This window comes from Hylobates moloch, unplaced genomic scaffold, assembly GCF_009828535.3.
Source record: "Hylobates moloch isolate HMO894 unplaced genomic scaffold, HMol_V3 SCAFFOLD_17, whole genome shotgun sequence".
NCBI classification, from domain to species: Eukaryota; Metazoa; Chordata; class Mammalia; order Primates; family Hylobatidae; genus Hylobates; species Hylobates moloch.
In genome coordinates this window covers 77019072-77037674 of record NW_026652292.1, presented here as the reverse complement: position 1 = coordinate 77037674, position 18603 = coordinate 77019072, and the positions used below count along the sequence as shown (strand labels likewise).

Here is an 18603-nt window from a genome sequence, read left to right as displayed (position 1 = left end):
AAAACAATGATGATAATAATAACTCCAGTGCGCTAGGAAGCCAGTGCAGGAAATACATTTAGAAATGAGTTTGGAACATGATGACTAAAACAAGTTCCACAGCTTTAGGCTCCAGGTTCAGCCGTCATCTGTTTGAGTGGCTGTAGAGAAATGTAGGTTCTTTTATAAGATGACTGGCAAATGTTAAGATCAATATCCTGTCTGCTGGTACTGATGCTGAGTTCTCACGCGCTGGCCTTAGGATGTGCTGCGTCAGAACACCAGGTGGTATTTACAAGGTAAAGTAATTCCATGTACTGCTGGTAAAAGCAATTTCAGCAGTGGGACATTGGACATACTTAGGATGGAGTGTGGGTGTGTCTCTATTCCAGGAAACTCGGTTTCCAAAAAAATTTTGCCAATTTACCAAAAAATAGAAGACAGAGGAAAAGAATTGCCGGATGTCTGTCATTTTAACTGTTAAAGTTGAGCCGGGCCTTGGAGACCATCTAATCCAATGTTTTTTTCCCAAAATCTTTTTACTCAAAATCCCAAACACAGAACAGATGAAAGTGAAGAACAGTTCCTTAGGCAATTTAAACCTCCAAACCCCAGAGAAACACTTTCCCTGCCTCTGGAACCGTTGAATCATCTCTGCAGGGTCCTAGAGTCTGGGAAACACAGCTTGAAAACACTGAAAAATTCACAAAGGTCCTTCCTCCTCCTTTGAATGGAGATCACAGACTCTATAACCTCCTGGGCTTGTGACTCCTGGCACAGTGCTCTACTGGCCCCCTTGGTGAGGTTACATGGTCCTGTTTCTCCAGGTTCAGCCCGCCCACGCCTTGTACATCCAGTGGTACTCAGTGCTGCACTCTCACCTCTCAGGGGAGCTCTGGGGGCTCTCCCTCCACTCACTGGCCTCTCTGTACCCTCAACCTTCTCTGTCTACCCATTCCTAAGGAGAAGTGCTGACTGGGGTCAAAGGCAAGGGTAACACCAGGTCAGGGAGGTGGTTGCTGGGTGAGCAAAGAGGGTAAAGTCCTCATGTCCCCATGGAGTGGGCACCAAGAAGCACAGAATGTGGATGGGAACCCATCTCTGCTCATGAAGCCCATAGGCCTTACATGCTAATGGTCAGCAAACAAGTATGATCCAGCCTCTGCTCTCGGTGCCTGTCTCTAGTGCTTGAAGGGTGCTAAAGTGGGAAGGATGCAGGCTTTCAAGCAGGTCCTCCCAGGGTAGAAGTCCTAGGGGGATGTGAAAGGGGCGAGGGGTCCTTGAAAGCCCACTCCATGGGGGTGCAATGCAATGTGCTAATGCCCTCACGTGCACGATCCCACTTAGTCCTCTGGTTGTTCTACGGCTGTGGTTCTCAACCAGGGACAACTGTCCCCCAGGAGATATCTGGCAATGCTTGGAGTCATTTTGGGTTGTCCTAACTGGGTGGGGAGTTCTGCTGGCATCTGATGGGTGGAGGCCAGTGATGTTGCTGAACATCCTAACAACGCACAGGACAGCCCCGCACCACAAAGAATCATCTGGCCTCAAATGTCCATAGTGCCGAGGTGGAGAAACCTATGCCACGGGCCTGTACTACTATTCTCCCCATTTTATAGATAAGAAACAGGCTCACTGATCATTGAGAGTCTAGGTGGCAAAGTCAGGATTTGAACCCAGACATATGTGGTTCTATGAGTAACCCAACCACTGTGCTGTCCCTTCCCTGCTTAGGTACCATGGATAATACCACACTACCTGCAGAGTAAAGCCGAATGCCTCCAGCTGGCCTCAGGCCCTTTATAGACTGTCCCCTCACTACCCTTCTGACAGGTGGGTAGGCCAAAATGTTTGCCGAATCAGCCCTAGCTTCCACTTCTCTACCTGCGCTCACACTATTCCTTCCAACCATTCATATGTGACCGAACTTCAATGTCTCCTCTCCCTGAAATTCTCCCCTGCTCCTCTAAACCTAAGTCAGCAGAGCTTTACCTACATCTACCTGTCTTGTGGAATCATCGCTGTGTGTGTATTTACTTATTTGCGTAATAATCTGCATGTCTCTTGTGTGCCAGACACTGCCTATGCCCTGATCACATTTTCTCATGTAATCTCACAGTGACCCTGCAGGTGGGCCTGATAAACCTTCTTTTATGAATGAGGAAGCCAGGGCTCAGATGAGGTAAGTGACTTAGTCCAAATCACAGCACCAAGAAGCACAGAGTATGGATGGGAACCCATCTCTGTTCATGAAGCCCATTGGCCTTACTTGCTAATGGTCAGCAAGCAGGTGTGATCTAGCCTCTGCTCTCAGTGCCTGCCTCGAATGCTTGAAAGATGCTAAATTGGGAAGGACACAGGCTTTCCAGCAGGTCCTTCCAGGGTAGAAGTACTAGGGGGAAGTTTCCTGAGTGCCAGCCATTCATCAGTCATGGAGCTGGGTAATTAACATAATCAGAATCATTTAATTCTCAAAGCAATCCTATTGGGTAGATATAATTACTAATTTTTTTCTTGTTAACACAAAAGGATTCTGAATATTCAGTCTGTTTAAAAGCCTTGCTTAGGAACCCAGATGGGGTACCTGGTTAGAGCCAGGATTTGAACCTGTGAGATTCCTCTAAGATTGTTTTTCTCTATTATAAGGTAGCAGCTTTTGACTGAGTAAGGGGAAAATAATTTCTAGCCATTAGAGCTGTCTAAGAGTGAAAAAGATTCTTTCTGAAGGTATGGCGCTCCCTGGATCCTGAGGATAATCAATGAACAGTTGGGTGCTCACCTGTCAGAGAGACTTTGATGTTTGTTGGGACAATGGCTGGCTAAAGATCTGTCCATCTCTTCTCTGTGGATGTGGTCAGGGGAAGGGAGATCTCCTCATATCTCTTTCCATAGTGTTCTCTGGAGAGGCAGTAGTCAGAGTGCCAGGGTGACTGGGGCACCAAAAGGAATTCTGACAAGTGGCACCTACTTGGGCCTTTTTCTTTCACTCAGCAGGCCTGCCAGGATAGCTCTCTTATCAAGAGCTAAGATTCTAGTTTGGCTCAGAGAGAAGTTGGATCCTACTTATGTCTCTTGTCTAGCCTACAAGCTCCAACCAAAAGCACAGGGTTCTCTGCATCAGTGATTCCCAATGTTTTTGGCACCAGGGACTGGTTTTGTGGAAGACATTTTTTCCATGGACTAGGGTTGCGGGGATGGTTTCAGGATGATCCAAGTGCATTACATTTATTGTATACTTTATTTCTATTATTATGATATTGTAATATATAATGAAATAATTATACAACTCACCATAATGTAGAATCAGTGGGAGCCCTGAGCTTGTTTTCCTACAACTAGGCAGTCGCATCTGGGGGTGATGGGAGACAGTGACAGATCATCAGGCATTAGATTCTCGTAAGGAGCATGCACTCTAGATCCCTCACATGCACAGTTCACAAGAGCTCCTATGAGAGTCTAATGCTACCGCTGACCTGACAGGAGGTGGAGCTCAGGTGGTGATGTGAGTGACGCGGAGCAGCTCTAAATACAGATGAAGCTTCCCTGGCTCACTTGCCATTCACCTTCACCCCCGCTTTGCTGTGTGGCCAGTTCCTAACAGGCCACAGGCTGGTACCCAGTCCCAGGGGTTGGAGAACCCTGGTCTGCACTGTGGTCTCAAACCTGCCAATGGGACTTGGCCCCTCTGCTGTCCATAAAGAGTGATTGGCTCCTCATGAGGAGAAACAGCTGTTTTCCTGGGTCCCTGGCCAACAAGCCATATTAGTATCAATTTTGCACCCATTATTTTCAATGCGTTCCAACTTTAAGATTCTCAATATTGGGAATTCCCACTATGACCTTTTTATTTGAGACAGAGTCTTGCTCTGTCACACCCAGGCTGGAGTGCAGTGGCACGATCTTGGCTCACTGCAACCTCCACCTCCCGGGTTCAAGTGATTCTCCTGCCTCAAGCCTCTCGAGTAGCTGCGATTACAGGCACCCGTCACCATGCCAGGCTAATTTTTTTGTATTTTTAGTAGAGGTGGAGTTTCACCATATTGGCAAGGCTGGTCTCGAACTCTGACCTCAGGTGATCCGCCCTCCTCGGCCTCCCAATGAACTGGGATTACAGATGTGAGTCACCGTGCCTAGCCTCCACTATGACTTTCTTTCCTCTTTTGGACGTAAGGAGCTCCCTGGATCCTACCCAAGGATGTTGTCACTGACATGACTGAGGAATTGCAAGGAAGGGGGATAACTCCTAAATTTACATAGTCTATGGATAAATATGAGTGTTTTTCAGCATAGCTTTTTGACTAAATCAACTGTTTCCATATGAAAAACAGAGAATAAATTATTTGCATAAACCTGTTGTCCTTTGGGTCAAAGAAGAAGCCAGTCAAATATATCAGCGAGAAAGATTTACAGTAGTACATAACAGGTGGTGTTCTTTCATTCCATTACTTTGTCTCCATGCCAAAGGCCTGGATCCCCCATCATTTGCTTATTCCTCTTCCAAGAAGCATCGTCCTTGAAAATAGAATCTGGATCTTTCAGCAGAAAACTCAGAAGAATCAAAAAATAAAATAAAATAGTTTGTGAATCAGCAGGGACCACTCCATCCTTGGGGCTTTTTGCCAAGCTATCATCTTTGATTGCGCTGACCCATGAGGAATGACTGCCAATATCTTTTCTGTTGGCAGGAGCCCAGTCACGTTTAGGGCAACTGCTCGCCAAGGTCATTGCTGTGATTGATTACACAAGATTAACAGCCTCTGGCAGATGCCTGTGTGCTCTGGTTCCTATGACATCGTGGACTCTCATATTCCTCCTCTGAGCATATATATCAAAGGAAACAGCTGACAAGAAATGAACTGAGCAGGAACACCACACAGGCACCCATCTTACGCAGCCCCCCAGCAGCTCACAGGTAAACCTGCGGGACATTAATTCTTTTCATTCAGTGAACAAGCTCATATTTTCTTTGCATTCTAAGAATGCAATGTATAATAATTATGTTTTTGAGGAATTCAGGGGAAATAATTGAGATCAAGAGCAGAAAATTGTTGCTTAACTACGGGGTGACAAATAATACTTATTTGCACTCACAGTGTTCATGGTGTACAAACTGCTCTCATCACTCATTCATTCATTCATTCATTCAACAAACATTCAGTCAACACCCATTATAACCATGCAATGGGACACCCACAATGAATAAGACACCATCATGCCCTCAAGGAAGGCACCTTCTATGGGCATGAATATGCACGTATGCAAATGACTGAAATAACATTAAAATTTTAGCCTGTGGGAGAATCTAGCTCTTTGCTTCTGTCAGCTCTGTGCTGGGCACTGGCGCTATGGAGACAAGTCTCAGGCAAACCATGTCTCCTACAGTCCAGGAATCCAGGAATCCTAAAACTCTACCTCCGTTAAATAGACAGAAAGGATCTTATTATCCGCGTTCTACCAGTGAGGAAACCATGGTCCTGAGACATGGTGAAGTGACATCCTTTTCAAATGATACTTGTGCAAAGAAATGACACCTCAAAATGAATTTTAGTCAAAATACTTTCTTTTTCTGAGACAAGGCCTCACTCTGTCACCTAGGCTAGAGTGCAGTGGCGCCATCATGGGTCCACTGCAGCCTTGACCTTCCAGGCTCAGGTGATTCTCCTGCCTCAGCCTCCCAAGTAGCTGAGACTACAGGCGAGTGCCACCACGCTCAGCTATTTTTTTTTAATTATTATTATTTGTAGAGATGGAATCTCCCTATGTTTCCCAGGCTGGTCTCAAATTCCTGGGCTCAAGCAATCCTCCCACCTCAGCCTCCCAAAGTGCTGGGATTACAGTGCTGAACCGCTGCGCCCGGCCTAGACATAATACTTTCTGCTCAAATAAAAATATGTGTCATTACAGCTGCCAAATAGCCCCATTAATCATCTTCAGCTTGTAAATTTAAATGCAATAAAATACAAATACGTATTGAATGTCCCATTTTTATAGGACACTGAGTTACATATTCAGGGAAGATGTGAAACAGAGAAAAAAGAAGCATGGTCTTTACCTTTAAAGATTTTCCACTCAGCTAGAAAATCAGACATGGAGACCTTGTGTTGTGGGTTCCAAGAAGACAGTGTTCGAAACCACGAGGCCAAGGCGTTTTGATGTTTGACTTGTCACTGATCCACTGTGGGCCTTTGTGTAGGACCCTCCCCCACTGGATGCCTCTTTCCCATCTGTACAATGAGGGGGTTGGACCAGAAGCTCAGGGCGTTCATAGGTGGCACACAGGCATCAGGACTGAAACCTGGGGGGCGGTGACTCCACCAGTGCTCCTTCCTGTACCACATGCCCTGCCGACTCTGCCCGTCCAGGTACAACTTGAGCCCCCACTGCACAGCCCCTCGTGTGCACCGCACAGGTGCCTGTCTTACCCAGCCCCGCAGCAGCTCATAGGCTGTGACGCCCAGGGACCACCAGTCGACAGGGTACGAGTATCCCGGGCCTCCGTCCATGTACACCTGGAATACTTCTGGAGCTGCCAACGAGAGGACAAAGAGAACATCACTGTGTGTCCCAGTTTATGGCCGCCACCCCTTAGAGAGGGGACAAGGAGAGAAATAGAGCTTGTTTTATTTTATTATTATTATTATTTTTTTTTTGAGATAGAGTTTTGCTCTGTCGCCCAGGCTGGAACGTAGTGGCACAATCTCGGCTCCTCTGCCTCCTGAGTTCAAGTGATTCTCCTTCCTCAGCCTCCCGAGTAGCTGAGATTACAGGCACCTGCCACCATGCCTGGCTAATTCTGATAATTTAGTAGGGATGGGGTTTCACCTTGTTTGCCAGGCTGGTCTCGAACTCTTGACCTTAGGTGATCTGCCCGCCTCAGCCTCCCAAAGTGCTGGGATTACAGGCGTAAGCCATCGCATCCGGTCAGAAATCTAGCTTTTTTGGAAGTAAAACCTGTACTTTTTTCACTATGCCATGTGGTTTTTATCCTCAGTAAGCCACGAGCTGTCTGAGAACAAGTTACAGGCATCACAGGAAGCACTGGCGTGACACTGCCGGGTGGAATGCAGATGGGACGCCCTGAGGGGGCGTGGAAGGGCCGTCCACTTGGCGAAAGGGAAGACATGCCCCCGGAGGGGGTGGGTTGTTGGAGCATGTTTGCTGGGAGAACGGGTGGAGTAAACCCAGAGTGAAGAAGAGGAACAGAGCCCCCAAGGGGTTGAGAACCTTGATAAATAGACACTTAGAGCTCTCTGTGCCTGGGGCCTGTCTCAGGGACAACTATATTTTAGCGTAGGTGACATCTAACGTAGGTGACACCCACAATGGGTAGATCCACAAGACAGAAAGCAGATTGGAGGTTGCTAGGGGCTGTGGGTGGAGAGGGGAGGGTGGGAGCACCTCCTTCATGGGTACCGGTTTTCCTTTGGTGTTGATGAAAACAAATGGGTTGGAACTAGACAGAGGTGGTGGTCACATAACATTGTGAATGTACTAAATGCTACTGAGTTATTCACTTTAAAATGGCTAATTTTATCTTATGTGAATTTCACCTCAATAGAAAAAGTACAGCGAAGGGGATGGAGCCCCAAGAGTGGTGGACCCTTATTCTTCAGGGTACTGCATTTGTCCTGGGGTCCTTGTCCCTGATTACTCTCCAAGGGGCTGAGTGGTGGGTTATCTCAGTGCCTCACCCCTGCCTCACTAGGCCAGGAGTGCATTGTAGGGTCTAATTGTCTATGTGGGCTTCCAGGAACATTTTGTGAAATGTTGATTATTTCTAGTAAATTAATTTGCAGGCATAATTCCATTTTACAGTTGTCAGGGCAGCCGAAATCTGCCCCGGGGAGCCACAACCTGTTGTGATTAAAGCTGTCTCAACTCAGTTTCTAGATGGGCATTCACTCGGCATGGAAAGAAGATCCAGGATGAGTTGACCTGGGGGCACTGGCTGGGCAGCTTCACACTGAGTCTGACCAGCAGCCACATTCTAGCTGCCCCCTGGCGATATTCTCCATTTGCTTCACATTTTCTAAGTGCACTTTCACCCACGGGCTCTCCTTTCCTCTTCACAACAGCCTCCGGGGATATGTTTTACAAGGGAGGTTCAGAGAGGGCCAGCAGTATGAAGAGGTCACACAGCCAGGAAATGCAAAGCTGAGATGCACCTTACAGGTCTACTGAATTCCTGTTTGAAGTAAGGTTCGTCCAATATTTCGTTCAGCACAAACTACATACTCAGTGCCACATGGTGGAATGGTGCACTTGGGAATTTGAGAACATGACCCTTAGATTATTTGGTCCTTACAAAGGAACTGACATTGTGCCCTGGGAAACAGGAAGACCGCTGGCGCTGCTGGAGTTACTTGTTAGTAATAAGCGACTTACCTTCTCTTTGCCTCAGCTGTGTAGAATATAGATAATAATAATAGTTTATTCATTGGGCTGTTGTGAGGATTAACTAGATTAAATAAGATAGTTTATACCAAGAGTTTAGCAGGATGCCTGGCCCGTAGTGAGTGCTCCATGAATATCAGGCATTACTAACAGTCGAATCATCACTCCAACCTCTGCTTCCTCTGCCGTGCTTGTTCTCCCCATCGTCCATCAGTTACCCAAACCAGAAATCTGGGAACCCTCCTAAATGCCATCCTCCTCAGCCTCATGAATGATCAGTCTCCAAATTCTGTGTGTTTTGTATTTTCAGCATCTTTTTGTCTGCCTCTTCCTATCGGTGATAGATCATCCTGACTCCAAAGTCAGTGATCACACTTGTTCATTAAGCATCGGATGAGTGAATATTTAATGCTTTCCTAGCACATGCTGGGCACTGAGCTGTGCTATTCCGAATCCCACCTGGATCCCACCACTGATCCCGAAGCTGGGCTTCAGCCTACAGGGACTTCCTTCCCTGCACCAGAGTGTGTGCCTGTTCCTCTTCTCAGTCCTGAGAGCTTGAGAAAAAAGGAGTCCCGTCATGCTGGCCCAGCCCACAAGCTCCAATAGCGAAGGGTGCACCCAGCAGTGCAGAATGGCTGTGTGTGCTGAGGTGTTCCCCATCAATCCTTGTCATGCCTGGCAGCCCCAAGTCCATTCAGAACTCAGGGTAGAAGCAGCAGCAGAGTGATCCTGTCCTGGCTGTCATGACCAGTCAAGTGACAAATGTCTGCAGTCCTAGAGAGGGTGACATTCCCTCCTCCCCCACACACTTGGAGCTGATGATAGAACACAACAATATTGATGTCATAATCCCTATGCCACCAAAATGATGTCATTGGCTGCTCAGAATCCCAGCACTTAGACGTGAGAGAACTACACAGGTTTAGAGCTGGAAGGACAGGTGTGAGCCACATATGTGAACAATAGCAAACGTGGTTTGTCAGGTGCCACGTTAAGGATTATATGTGTATTACCTCTTTAATTCTCCCAACCACCCAACAGGGTAAATGCTACGATGATCTTCATTTTTCTGATGAGGAGGCAGAGGCATTTGGAGGTGTAGTGGGCCGAATCATTGCCCCCTAAAAGCTATGTTCAAGTCCTAACTCCTGGGACCTGTGAATAGGGCCATATTTGAAAATAAGGTCTTTGTAAATGTAATCAAGTATCTCAAGATAAAATCATCCTGGATTTAGATTGGGCCCTAAATCCAACGACTGATGTCTTTGTAAGAGAAAGGAAAGATCTGAGACACAGAGAAGACAGCCATGTGAAGACAAAGGCAGATTGGAGAGATGTGGCCACAAGCCAAGGAAGGCCTGGAGCTACTTGGAAGCTGAAAAAGGCAGGAAGAATCTTCCCGTGGGGCCTTCCGAGGGCACATGGCCCTGCTGGCCCTTTGATATTGGATTTTCAGCCTCCACAACTGTGGGAAAATGAACTTTTATTGTTTCAGGCCACTCAGTTCGTAGTAATTTGTTTCGCAGCCACAAGAAATGAATACAAGGGGTAAGGAAATTGCCAAGGTCACCCAGCTACCACAGCAGAGCTGGGATTAGCACCTCTTGCTTTTCTGACTCCAGGGTCCTTTCCCCTGTACTGGGCAACTGCCAGGAGCAATTGCTCCTTCCTTCCCTCCCAGGGCCTGGTGCTCAGCCCAGTATACAGAAGGCACTTAATAAATGTGTGGACTGGCTCTTTCACCCTGATGCCATAGGGCTTGTCTGGCTCACTGATGTCTGCATCAGAGATGGAAACACCTCACAGCATCTCGAGATGTCAACATCGTAGGGCTGAAGGGTCCCTTGAAACTCATCGTGTTCTCCACACCTCCTTGTTAGAATCGGACATTGGGCCCGAGGAGGAGGAGTGTCTTGCCTCAGCCACCCAGTAGTACCTCTGAGGTCAAGTCTAGAATTCTTGGTCCTGACTCCTAGGTTCAGGCAATTCCCATGACTGTCACAGTGATATTCAGCTGCCAATTCTACATGATTCTACCTCCTAATAGCGTGTGTACCCTCCCTTCCTCACCTTTGCTCACATGCTGCTCATGTTCTGATGCTTGTTTTCCCTTCTAGTCCCCTAGGAGCAGCATAGCTTCCCAGCTGAGACTCCTCCAATCTGTCCTTCCCACTGCTGACCGGGGAGTCAGTTTTCTGACATGCCACAGATGATGGTATTCCCTGCTAAAAGATCTTCCCATCATGGTGGCTGTTTCATAAACTGTGTTCCTTGCAATGCCACTGGCTCCATGTCCTTCCAGCTCTAAATCTGTGTAGTTCTCTCGCATCTAAGTGCTGGGATTCTGAGCAGCCAATGACATCATTTTGGTGGCATAGGGATTATGACATCAATATTGCTGTGTTCTATCATCATCCTTAGAGCCTTTTGTGTGCTGATGTGCTTTGGTGATGTTCACAGGGGCCCAACTCAATAGCAGGCATGGCTTGGAAATGTATTTGACTTAATCCTGGAATCTTTCCTATTTTTAATTTTTGGTGGAACACAAGGTACTAGGGCTGGGGACCAGTCTGGCCCAGAGGGCAGTTCAAATCCACGGCCCAGCACTGAGGCCCCAAGCTGTCTTGTGCCGCCCCGCTTGCCTATGGCCACCCTGGCTCCATGCTGCGTGCTGTTCCTGGAACACCCTGTCTCTGTCTCTGTTCCTGACACTCTTTCCCAACTCACAGAAGGTGCAGCCCTAGGTTTTCGTCCTCCAGGAACCTACCATGTGCCAGACAAGGCTCTTCACAGGTACAGTGGACTCCTCAGAATAGGTCTCTGCTATTATCACTTCCTTACCATCTCCCTTCTGCCCAGGCTAGACAGGGGCTTCCTCATTTCCCCCATACTCTTCATCTCCTCATGCATTTTTGCTTAGTTGTCTCCCTTTTCTGTTGACTCCAAGCTCCTTGAGGGCAGAGACTGTCATGTTCTCTCTGATGCCTCATCCTCTGCCTGGTACCAAGAAGATATGCAGGAAAAATTTGTTAACTGACTAAATAAATGGTCATAATAAAAATAGCAAACACTTCTATTGCCCTTGTTGTGTGCCAAGCACTGTCTAAGCTCTTTACATCCTGCTAATTAAAACAGTTAATCTTTAAGGAGCATCTGCTCTGTGCAAAGTCTTGTTTTAAGAGTACTGATTCATCTTCATAACATGGGCTTTGAGCTAGCTGTCAGGATTCTTGCAGAGGAACGAGCCAGTTGCTCTGAGACGACACAGAAAAGGCTGGGACTGAGGACCCCCCAGGGCACATGTGTGATAAAGGCAGCTCTGGGGCAGCCCTGGCTCACCGGGGCAGCAAACAACAGATCAAGCAGATAATTGTGGTAGGCTGTGGCCATGCCCAGAAAGGTAGTCCAGGGTCCAAAGCCTAGTTACACCTGCTTAGATTATAAATGAATAAAATTCCCCAAGGCCTTCCATGAAACAACAACAACTAAAGCTTCTTCCAATGCTTTGGTAAGGGGAATGGCCAACCCTGAATCTATTTATCAGCCATTGGAAACACCAACTGTAACTGCCATCATGTCCACAGCATTCGTGCAGGGCTTTGTGGGGGAACAGATGCCTCCACATGTCAGTCTTCCCATCCTTGAAGCACCATAGGCCATGGATGAAGAAGCTGAGGCCCACAGAGATTAGGGGGTATGTTCAGGGCCATGGAGATAATGAGTGAAGGAGCCCAGACCAGAATGTCAGTCTTGTAACTTTAAGGCCAGGGCTCAATACAGCTGTTCCACTATTATTACGAATAGTGGCTTTATTGACAATGCCAATAGTTGCAATATTAATGTGGCCATTTATCGAGCCTACTATGTGCCAGAAGCTCTTCTTAATTCTTTACATATGCTATTCATGTCTTGGAAAAGCTAATGTTTAGAGAGCACTTCTAGATGCTAGGGACTGTGCTGAGTGTCTATGTGTTATCTCATGAGTGCCTATGTGTTATCTCACAAGGACATTGTCAGGTGGGTATTACCTCCATTTCGGGAAGCAAAGGCTTGGAGAGAGTAGGTACCACATCTGAGGTGACACAGCTACTAAGGCTTATTTGAACCCAGTTCCATTCCCCAAGATCAACCAGAATGATGACAACCTAGTTCTGTCTCCTTCAAAGGCCATATATTTTCCAGCAATTATGCCATCTTTATAAACATGCTGAATATAAAAATCATATATCATGTATATATACATGCACACATATAGCATATACTCTCTATGTTTTATATTCCAATATTTCCTGATGTTCATAAACACTCTTAGTTTTGGTTGCAATTGAATTAGTCATCTATTAGTTTTGGTTCCAATTGAATTAGTAGATAAAAGAAGGATAATAAATGTGGTTTTGCTATTAATAAAAATTATTTAAAATCCCCTTGAAACTGGATCTTGATTCACATTCCCTGACACTGCCTGCTTTCTTGCCCGTTGTCTTTCACTGCATGGGGTGCATGGTGCATGCTCTATGGATTCTTGTGAGCCCAAAATACACTGGGCAGACACTGGGCACCAGGGAACTCTGGCTGCCCTGCAATGGCCTGGAAAGATCAGCCTCACCTCCTGCTAACCATCTCTACCAATGGTTGAGCGATTATGCCAATGAAAGTTTGAAATGAAAAGTGAGTTTTGATGCCAAGGAGCATTAGGGCATCGTATAATGGGCCTTCCAGAAAAGCAGGAACATGGGGCGTGAAATGAGGGATCGCCTTTCTTTCCCTCAGAAATGTAGATGTGTGTGTGGTGGGATTTGCCCCCTCACTAACCACACAGAGTTTACTTCCTCATTAGACTAAAAATATGAAAAGCATACAATCACCTCCTAAAGTGTAATTATTAGCCTGCTGCAGTGAGCTCTGTGAATGTTGCTGAAGGTTTTGATATTTGCAGTGGAGTGTGAAATGCTATTTAACATCTAGCTTGTGAGCTGACAGCCTTCCAGGATCTGTTTCCACAGGTGTTTGCTCTCTTCTTGACTGGGAACAAAGAATTACCAAATTTTGGCCTACAGGGGGCCTTCAAGGTAATTTCCTTCCTCCCTTAAATGTTATAGACAAGGAGGCCAAGTCCGAATGGAGGAGTTAAATGACTTCTGGCCCAGCTGGGTCTAGAACCCAAGTCTCCTACCCACTGATACTTTCTTCAAGCAAAGACCATGTCTCCAGCTTGCACATCCTGGCTGGCAGGATGGCCAGATCTGGGTAGCTGACACCCACTGGACACTTGCACCTACAGGTCCCAAGGGCACAACTCAACCTGTCTGAAGCAAGCTTTCAAACTGCCCCTTCTTCTAGGTTCTCAATCTCAGCCACAAGGGTCTTTTCAGCAGCACAGTCAGAAACCTGGGAGTCAACTTCGACTCTAGGACTCTTTTAGCCTTTGTATTTGATCATTCGATTGGTCACCAAGACTTATTTTCCCTTTCAGAAACTTCCTCTCTATCCTCCTCTCTATCCTCTACTCTGGTCCTTTTTCATCTCTGTCTGGTCTCATTGTTGCTCCCTCAACCACTTGCCTGTCTCCAGCCTGGGGCTCTTCAATCCCAACTCCAACCGCCCCTGAGAGACTTGTAAGTAGTAGAATCAGTGAAACAGAGGGGTTACGAAAGTGGTAATTACTCAGGCCTACAACTGAACCTCAGCTCCCATGCTTACTGGCACAATGACCTTGGGTAAACTGCTTAACCTCTTATATGTACCTCAGTTTACTCATCTGTAAGAAGGAATGACAATGTCTGCTACAAAATCTTGTGAAGAGAAAATGGCTATGTATATCTTGATTAAGCACATAGTAAGTGCTCAATAAATGGTATCTAGTGTTATTGTTGTTATTATTCACATGTTCAAACTACTTGCTCAAAATCATTCCAAGTTTCCTATTTACTATGAATAAAGTTCAAGCTTTTTAGCATGAAAACTTCCTAAAAACAGGCCCCAGGCACCATCATATTTGGCCACTATTTTTATTACACCCATTGTGCCACCTTCAAAGAATAGGATATACTATATTTTGAATCATCAATGACTTTACCCTGCTTTTCATACTCACGAACTCCTATTCATACTTCAAGACTCAGACCACATTTCACTATGGAATGTTCATCAAGTTCCTTGCTATTCCTGTTTCCCATCTTACCCTCTTCTCCTGGCAAACTACTAATACATCAGTCTATAGTCTAGATTCTTACTAAACCTTTGCTAGTTCCTTATAATGCTATATTTTAATTAATAGTTACATGTCCATCTCCCCCACTGGGTAGCTCTCTGAAGGCAGAAACATGACTAAGTCAGCTCCAGATTCAAAGGGATTAGCATGTAGCTGATCTAGAAGTAGATGCTTAATGCATCATAGTGGCAAAGGACTTAAGTCACAGAGTTCTGGCTTTGAATTTCAATGGCTACCTTTACTGACTGTTTGTCACTGGGCAAGCATTTGAGTTTCAGATTCCACGGAATAATACTAGCCCTTACCCCATAATGAGACAACTTATGTGACGCATTTACTTCAGAGACTGACACAAAGTAAGTTCTCAACAGATGTGAGCTAGTTTTTGTTATAGTAATTCATTATTACTGAATGGACAATGAAATGAATGCATAAATGGAAGCCCAACTCATCAAGGTAATGATTCAAGAGCTCTGTCATAGTTCATTGCATTAAAGTGTGCCGAGAAGCTGTGGAAAGAAGAGATAAGTAGCATGCCTGGCCTCTCTCTTAATCCTTTGGGGGGTAATTTATATTTCTTTGGCTCTTGGCTAGTCAAATGAACTCAGGTGTCACACGCTTACATATTAATTTGAGACAACATGAAACCACTGCATCAGTCTGATAATTTCTCTTTTTGGGGAGATGCTAGTAGCATTGCTAGCAACAGAAAACTCATTTCACTAAAGTATGCAAGAAACTGCTCGCTGTTGACCATTAGTATTTCACAGTTATGCATAGGAAGAAGAGGAAAGAACATTTAATTGGCTAATGAGTAAATAGGTAAGCTCTGATAAAGGGCAGAAATAAATGATGCACCAGTATCAGAAAGTTACTTCATGTTAAATGTGTCTGATTCAACTAGTAAATTAAAAAAAAAAAAGACTTTTGGAAGTTTTCATGGAGAAATGATGTTCTAACTGGAAGCACAGAATTAAAATCAGTGTATTTTACAGTCAATATGCGAAACTTGAGAAGAACTTCTAAATAGCATATGAGATGACAGAAAAGTTAGTTTATCCAGTGCCACTCTCTTAAACGATTCCAAATTCTCTATTTACCCAAGACAATTAATGTTCTTTAAAATTTTCCATTGAACTTGCTATAACAACCCAAAAGCTATAATGTAGCACACAGGTAATACATAATCTGGCCCTATACACTTCTCAAGGGTTATCTTTCTTGCTGACTTTGCTCAGGTCACACTAGTTTTCTTTTGGTTCCACGGGCCAAGCTTCTTTTGCCTCAGGGCCTTAGCAAATGCAGTTTCATTTCCCTGCTATGATCCTGGGATCAGACCATTAGTGGTTTCCTATTGCTGGGAGAAAGATAGGATCAATCTGAAATACCCCTAAGATCCCCAAGACCCATTGACACAGAACCTACCTAAGACAGGCTGAACCAAAGCAGCAGAGAACATTCACTCTCCCCACCCTCTGCCACATCAGCAAGTGTCAAGGAACTAGAAACAGAAGCCTATTGCTACAGAACAGGAGCACAGAGAGAGAGACCCTATTTAAGGCACAGATTCACAGAGAAACCCTAAGTCAAAGGTGGAACAGGAACATTGAGGAAAACACTTTGGTAACCACACTGAAACCCAACTCTAAAGCTGGTATTTTGAAAATAACCACAGAACAACAAAACTCAAGTCAAGCTCAACTCCTAATTAGATTGACTCAATGCTACCTCCTCCTCCAAAGAAAACTAAACGCGTAGTAGTAGTAAAATAAACATGCCCATTTCCAGGCATAAACATTTTCCTTTGCATCATGCAAATATTTTAATAAAAAATTATCAGACACAAGACAAAAAAACAAAAACTCATTGAGAAGAGACAAAGAAATTAACAGAATCATACTCAGATATGAACTAGATGTCAGATCTAACAAACAAGGAATTTAAAACATTTCAAAGGCTCTAGTGGAAAGGTGGACAGCACGCATTAACAGACGGGGATTTCAATAGAAAGATAGAAACTATAAAAGCAGATGGAAATGCTAAAAACAGACAAATGCCGAAGCATAGTGCCAGAGATAAACAATGGTTCCAATAGGTTTATCAATAGACTTGAAGATAGGTCAAAGAAATTGCCTGAAGCGAAACACTAAGAGACAACAGTGTGGTGGGGGATGGGGAGAAGAGGGCATGCAAATATTGTGAGGGAAAATATCAAACATCTCACTTCGGGTTTTGAAATCCCAGAAGCAGAGTAGAGAGAGAATGGGTCAAAAATATATATATTTGCAGAGATAATGACCAAGAATTTTCTAAATATGATGAGTAATCAAACCACATATCCAAAAAGCTCAGAAAACACCAACCAGAGTAAACATCAAAAAGAAAAAAAATCCAATATGCCTTGGTACATCATATCTAAAACCAAAGAGAGGGAGAAAATCTTGGAGTCAGCTGAAGGGAAAAAGCAGATTACCTACAGAGGAACAGGGATAGGAATTACAGCCAGGAATACTGCAGATCAGAAGCAATGGAGTGGCAATATTTAAGTGACTAAGGAAAAAAAAAAACACCCTCTTAACCCAGAGTTCTGTATCCAGTTAAAATATCTTGTAACAATATAAGGAAATAAAGATTCTTTTCCTTATATAAGCAAACCAAAAAAAGAAAGAATTCATTACCAGTAGATTTTAATAGTCAAAATTGTTAAAGGAAGTCCTCCAGGTAGAATGAATATAACAACAGCTAGAAAATTGAAGCTACACAAAGAAAGAATATGAAAATAGCAAAAAGAAGGTAAATGCAAAGTTTTTTTAAATTTTTAACCACTACAAATATAATTGACTATTTGAAGCAAAAATAAATTCAATGACTTATATATTTATAGTAAAAAGAGATGAATAGAATGAATTTGGGTATATTATAAGATTACACATGCTGTAACAGGTTTAAGGTATTTTCTGATTAATTGAAGATGTATATTATTTTTTAAAGAGGTACAAAAACTAAGCCAATGGAGAAGTTAAAGTGGAATCATAAGTAAGGATCAACTAATCCAAAATAAGGAAGAAAAATAGGAACAAAGACCAAATGAAACAAATACAAGAAAAGGCAAGATGATAGATTTAAATAAAATTATCTCAATAATTATATCAAATATAAGTGGTCTAAATATCAATGAAAAGACAGATATTGTTAGACTGGATTTAAAAGACTGCCTACAAGAAATGTACTTTAAAAATAAAGACAAAGAGATAGGTTAGAAATGAAAGGATAGAAAAAGATATCGTCAGCGATGTACTAGAGTAGGGTTATACTGGCTGACAGGAGTATATTGTCGGCATCTCTTCCCACCTCTGTGTTTGATGATGTCTCATTGCTAACTTGAAATCAGCCATGGTGGAGTCCTTATATCATGGAAATCAAAATCTATAAATTAGGGGGATTTGTTTCTTCTTTACCAGAGAACTAGCTGTTAGACATTTACCAGCACACCACTGGATATGTCATGTAAACACTAACCAAAAGAAAGCTGAAGTGGCTGTATTAATATCAGGCAAAGCAGACTTTAGAACAAGGAATAAGAAGGACATTATATAATGATAAATGGGGCAATTTATCAAGAAAATGTAATGATCCTAAATGAAAAGCAAGGAAAAACAGAGAAATTTACAATCATAGCTGGGAATTCCAACACTCACATCTTAGTAATTGATAGAAGAAGTAGACAAAAAATCAACAAAAATATATACGAAACCTGAGCAATGTTATCAAACAACTTGACCTAATTGACATTTGTCTAGCAAAGAAGACAGTATTTTTGCAAGTTTGCATGTAATATTAACCAAGATAGATCATATCTAGACCATAAAATAAACTTCACCAGTTTTTAGAAAAGAAATCATACGAAATATTTTCTCTGATCATGACAGAATTAAACTGAACATCAATGAAAGATATATTAAAAATTCCCAACTATTGTTAGACAAATGTTTTTTGTTTGTTTGTTTGTTTTGTTT

General features: G+C 43.9%; 1 protein-coding gene across 1 annotated transcript in view; it reads right to left on the bottom strand.

The window, feature by feature from the left end:
• STK32B (serine/threonine kinase 32B) overlaps positions 1-18603 on the bottom strand; it is a 437513-nt gene that overhangs the window by 42222 nt on the left and 376688 nt on the right. Inside the window, exon 7 of the mRNA XM_032135724.2 lies at positions 6402-6505. Coding sequence (XP_031991615.1) covers positions 6402-6505 — 104 coding nt within the window. The remainder of the gene's footprint in view (positions 1-6401; positions 6506-18603) is intronic.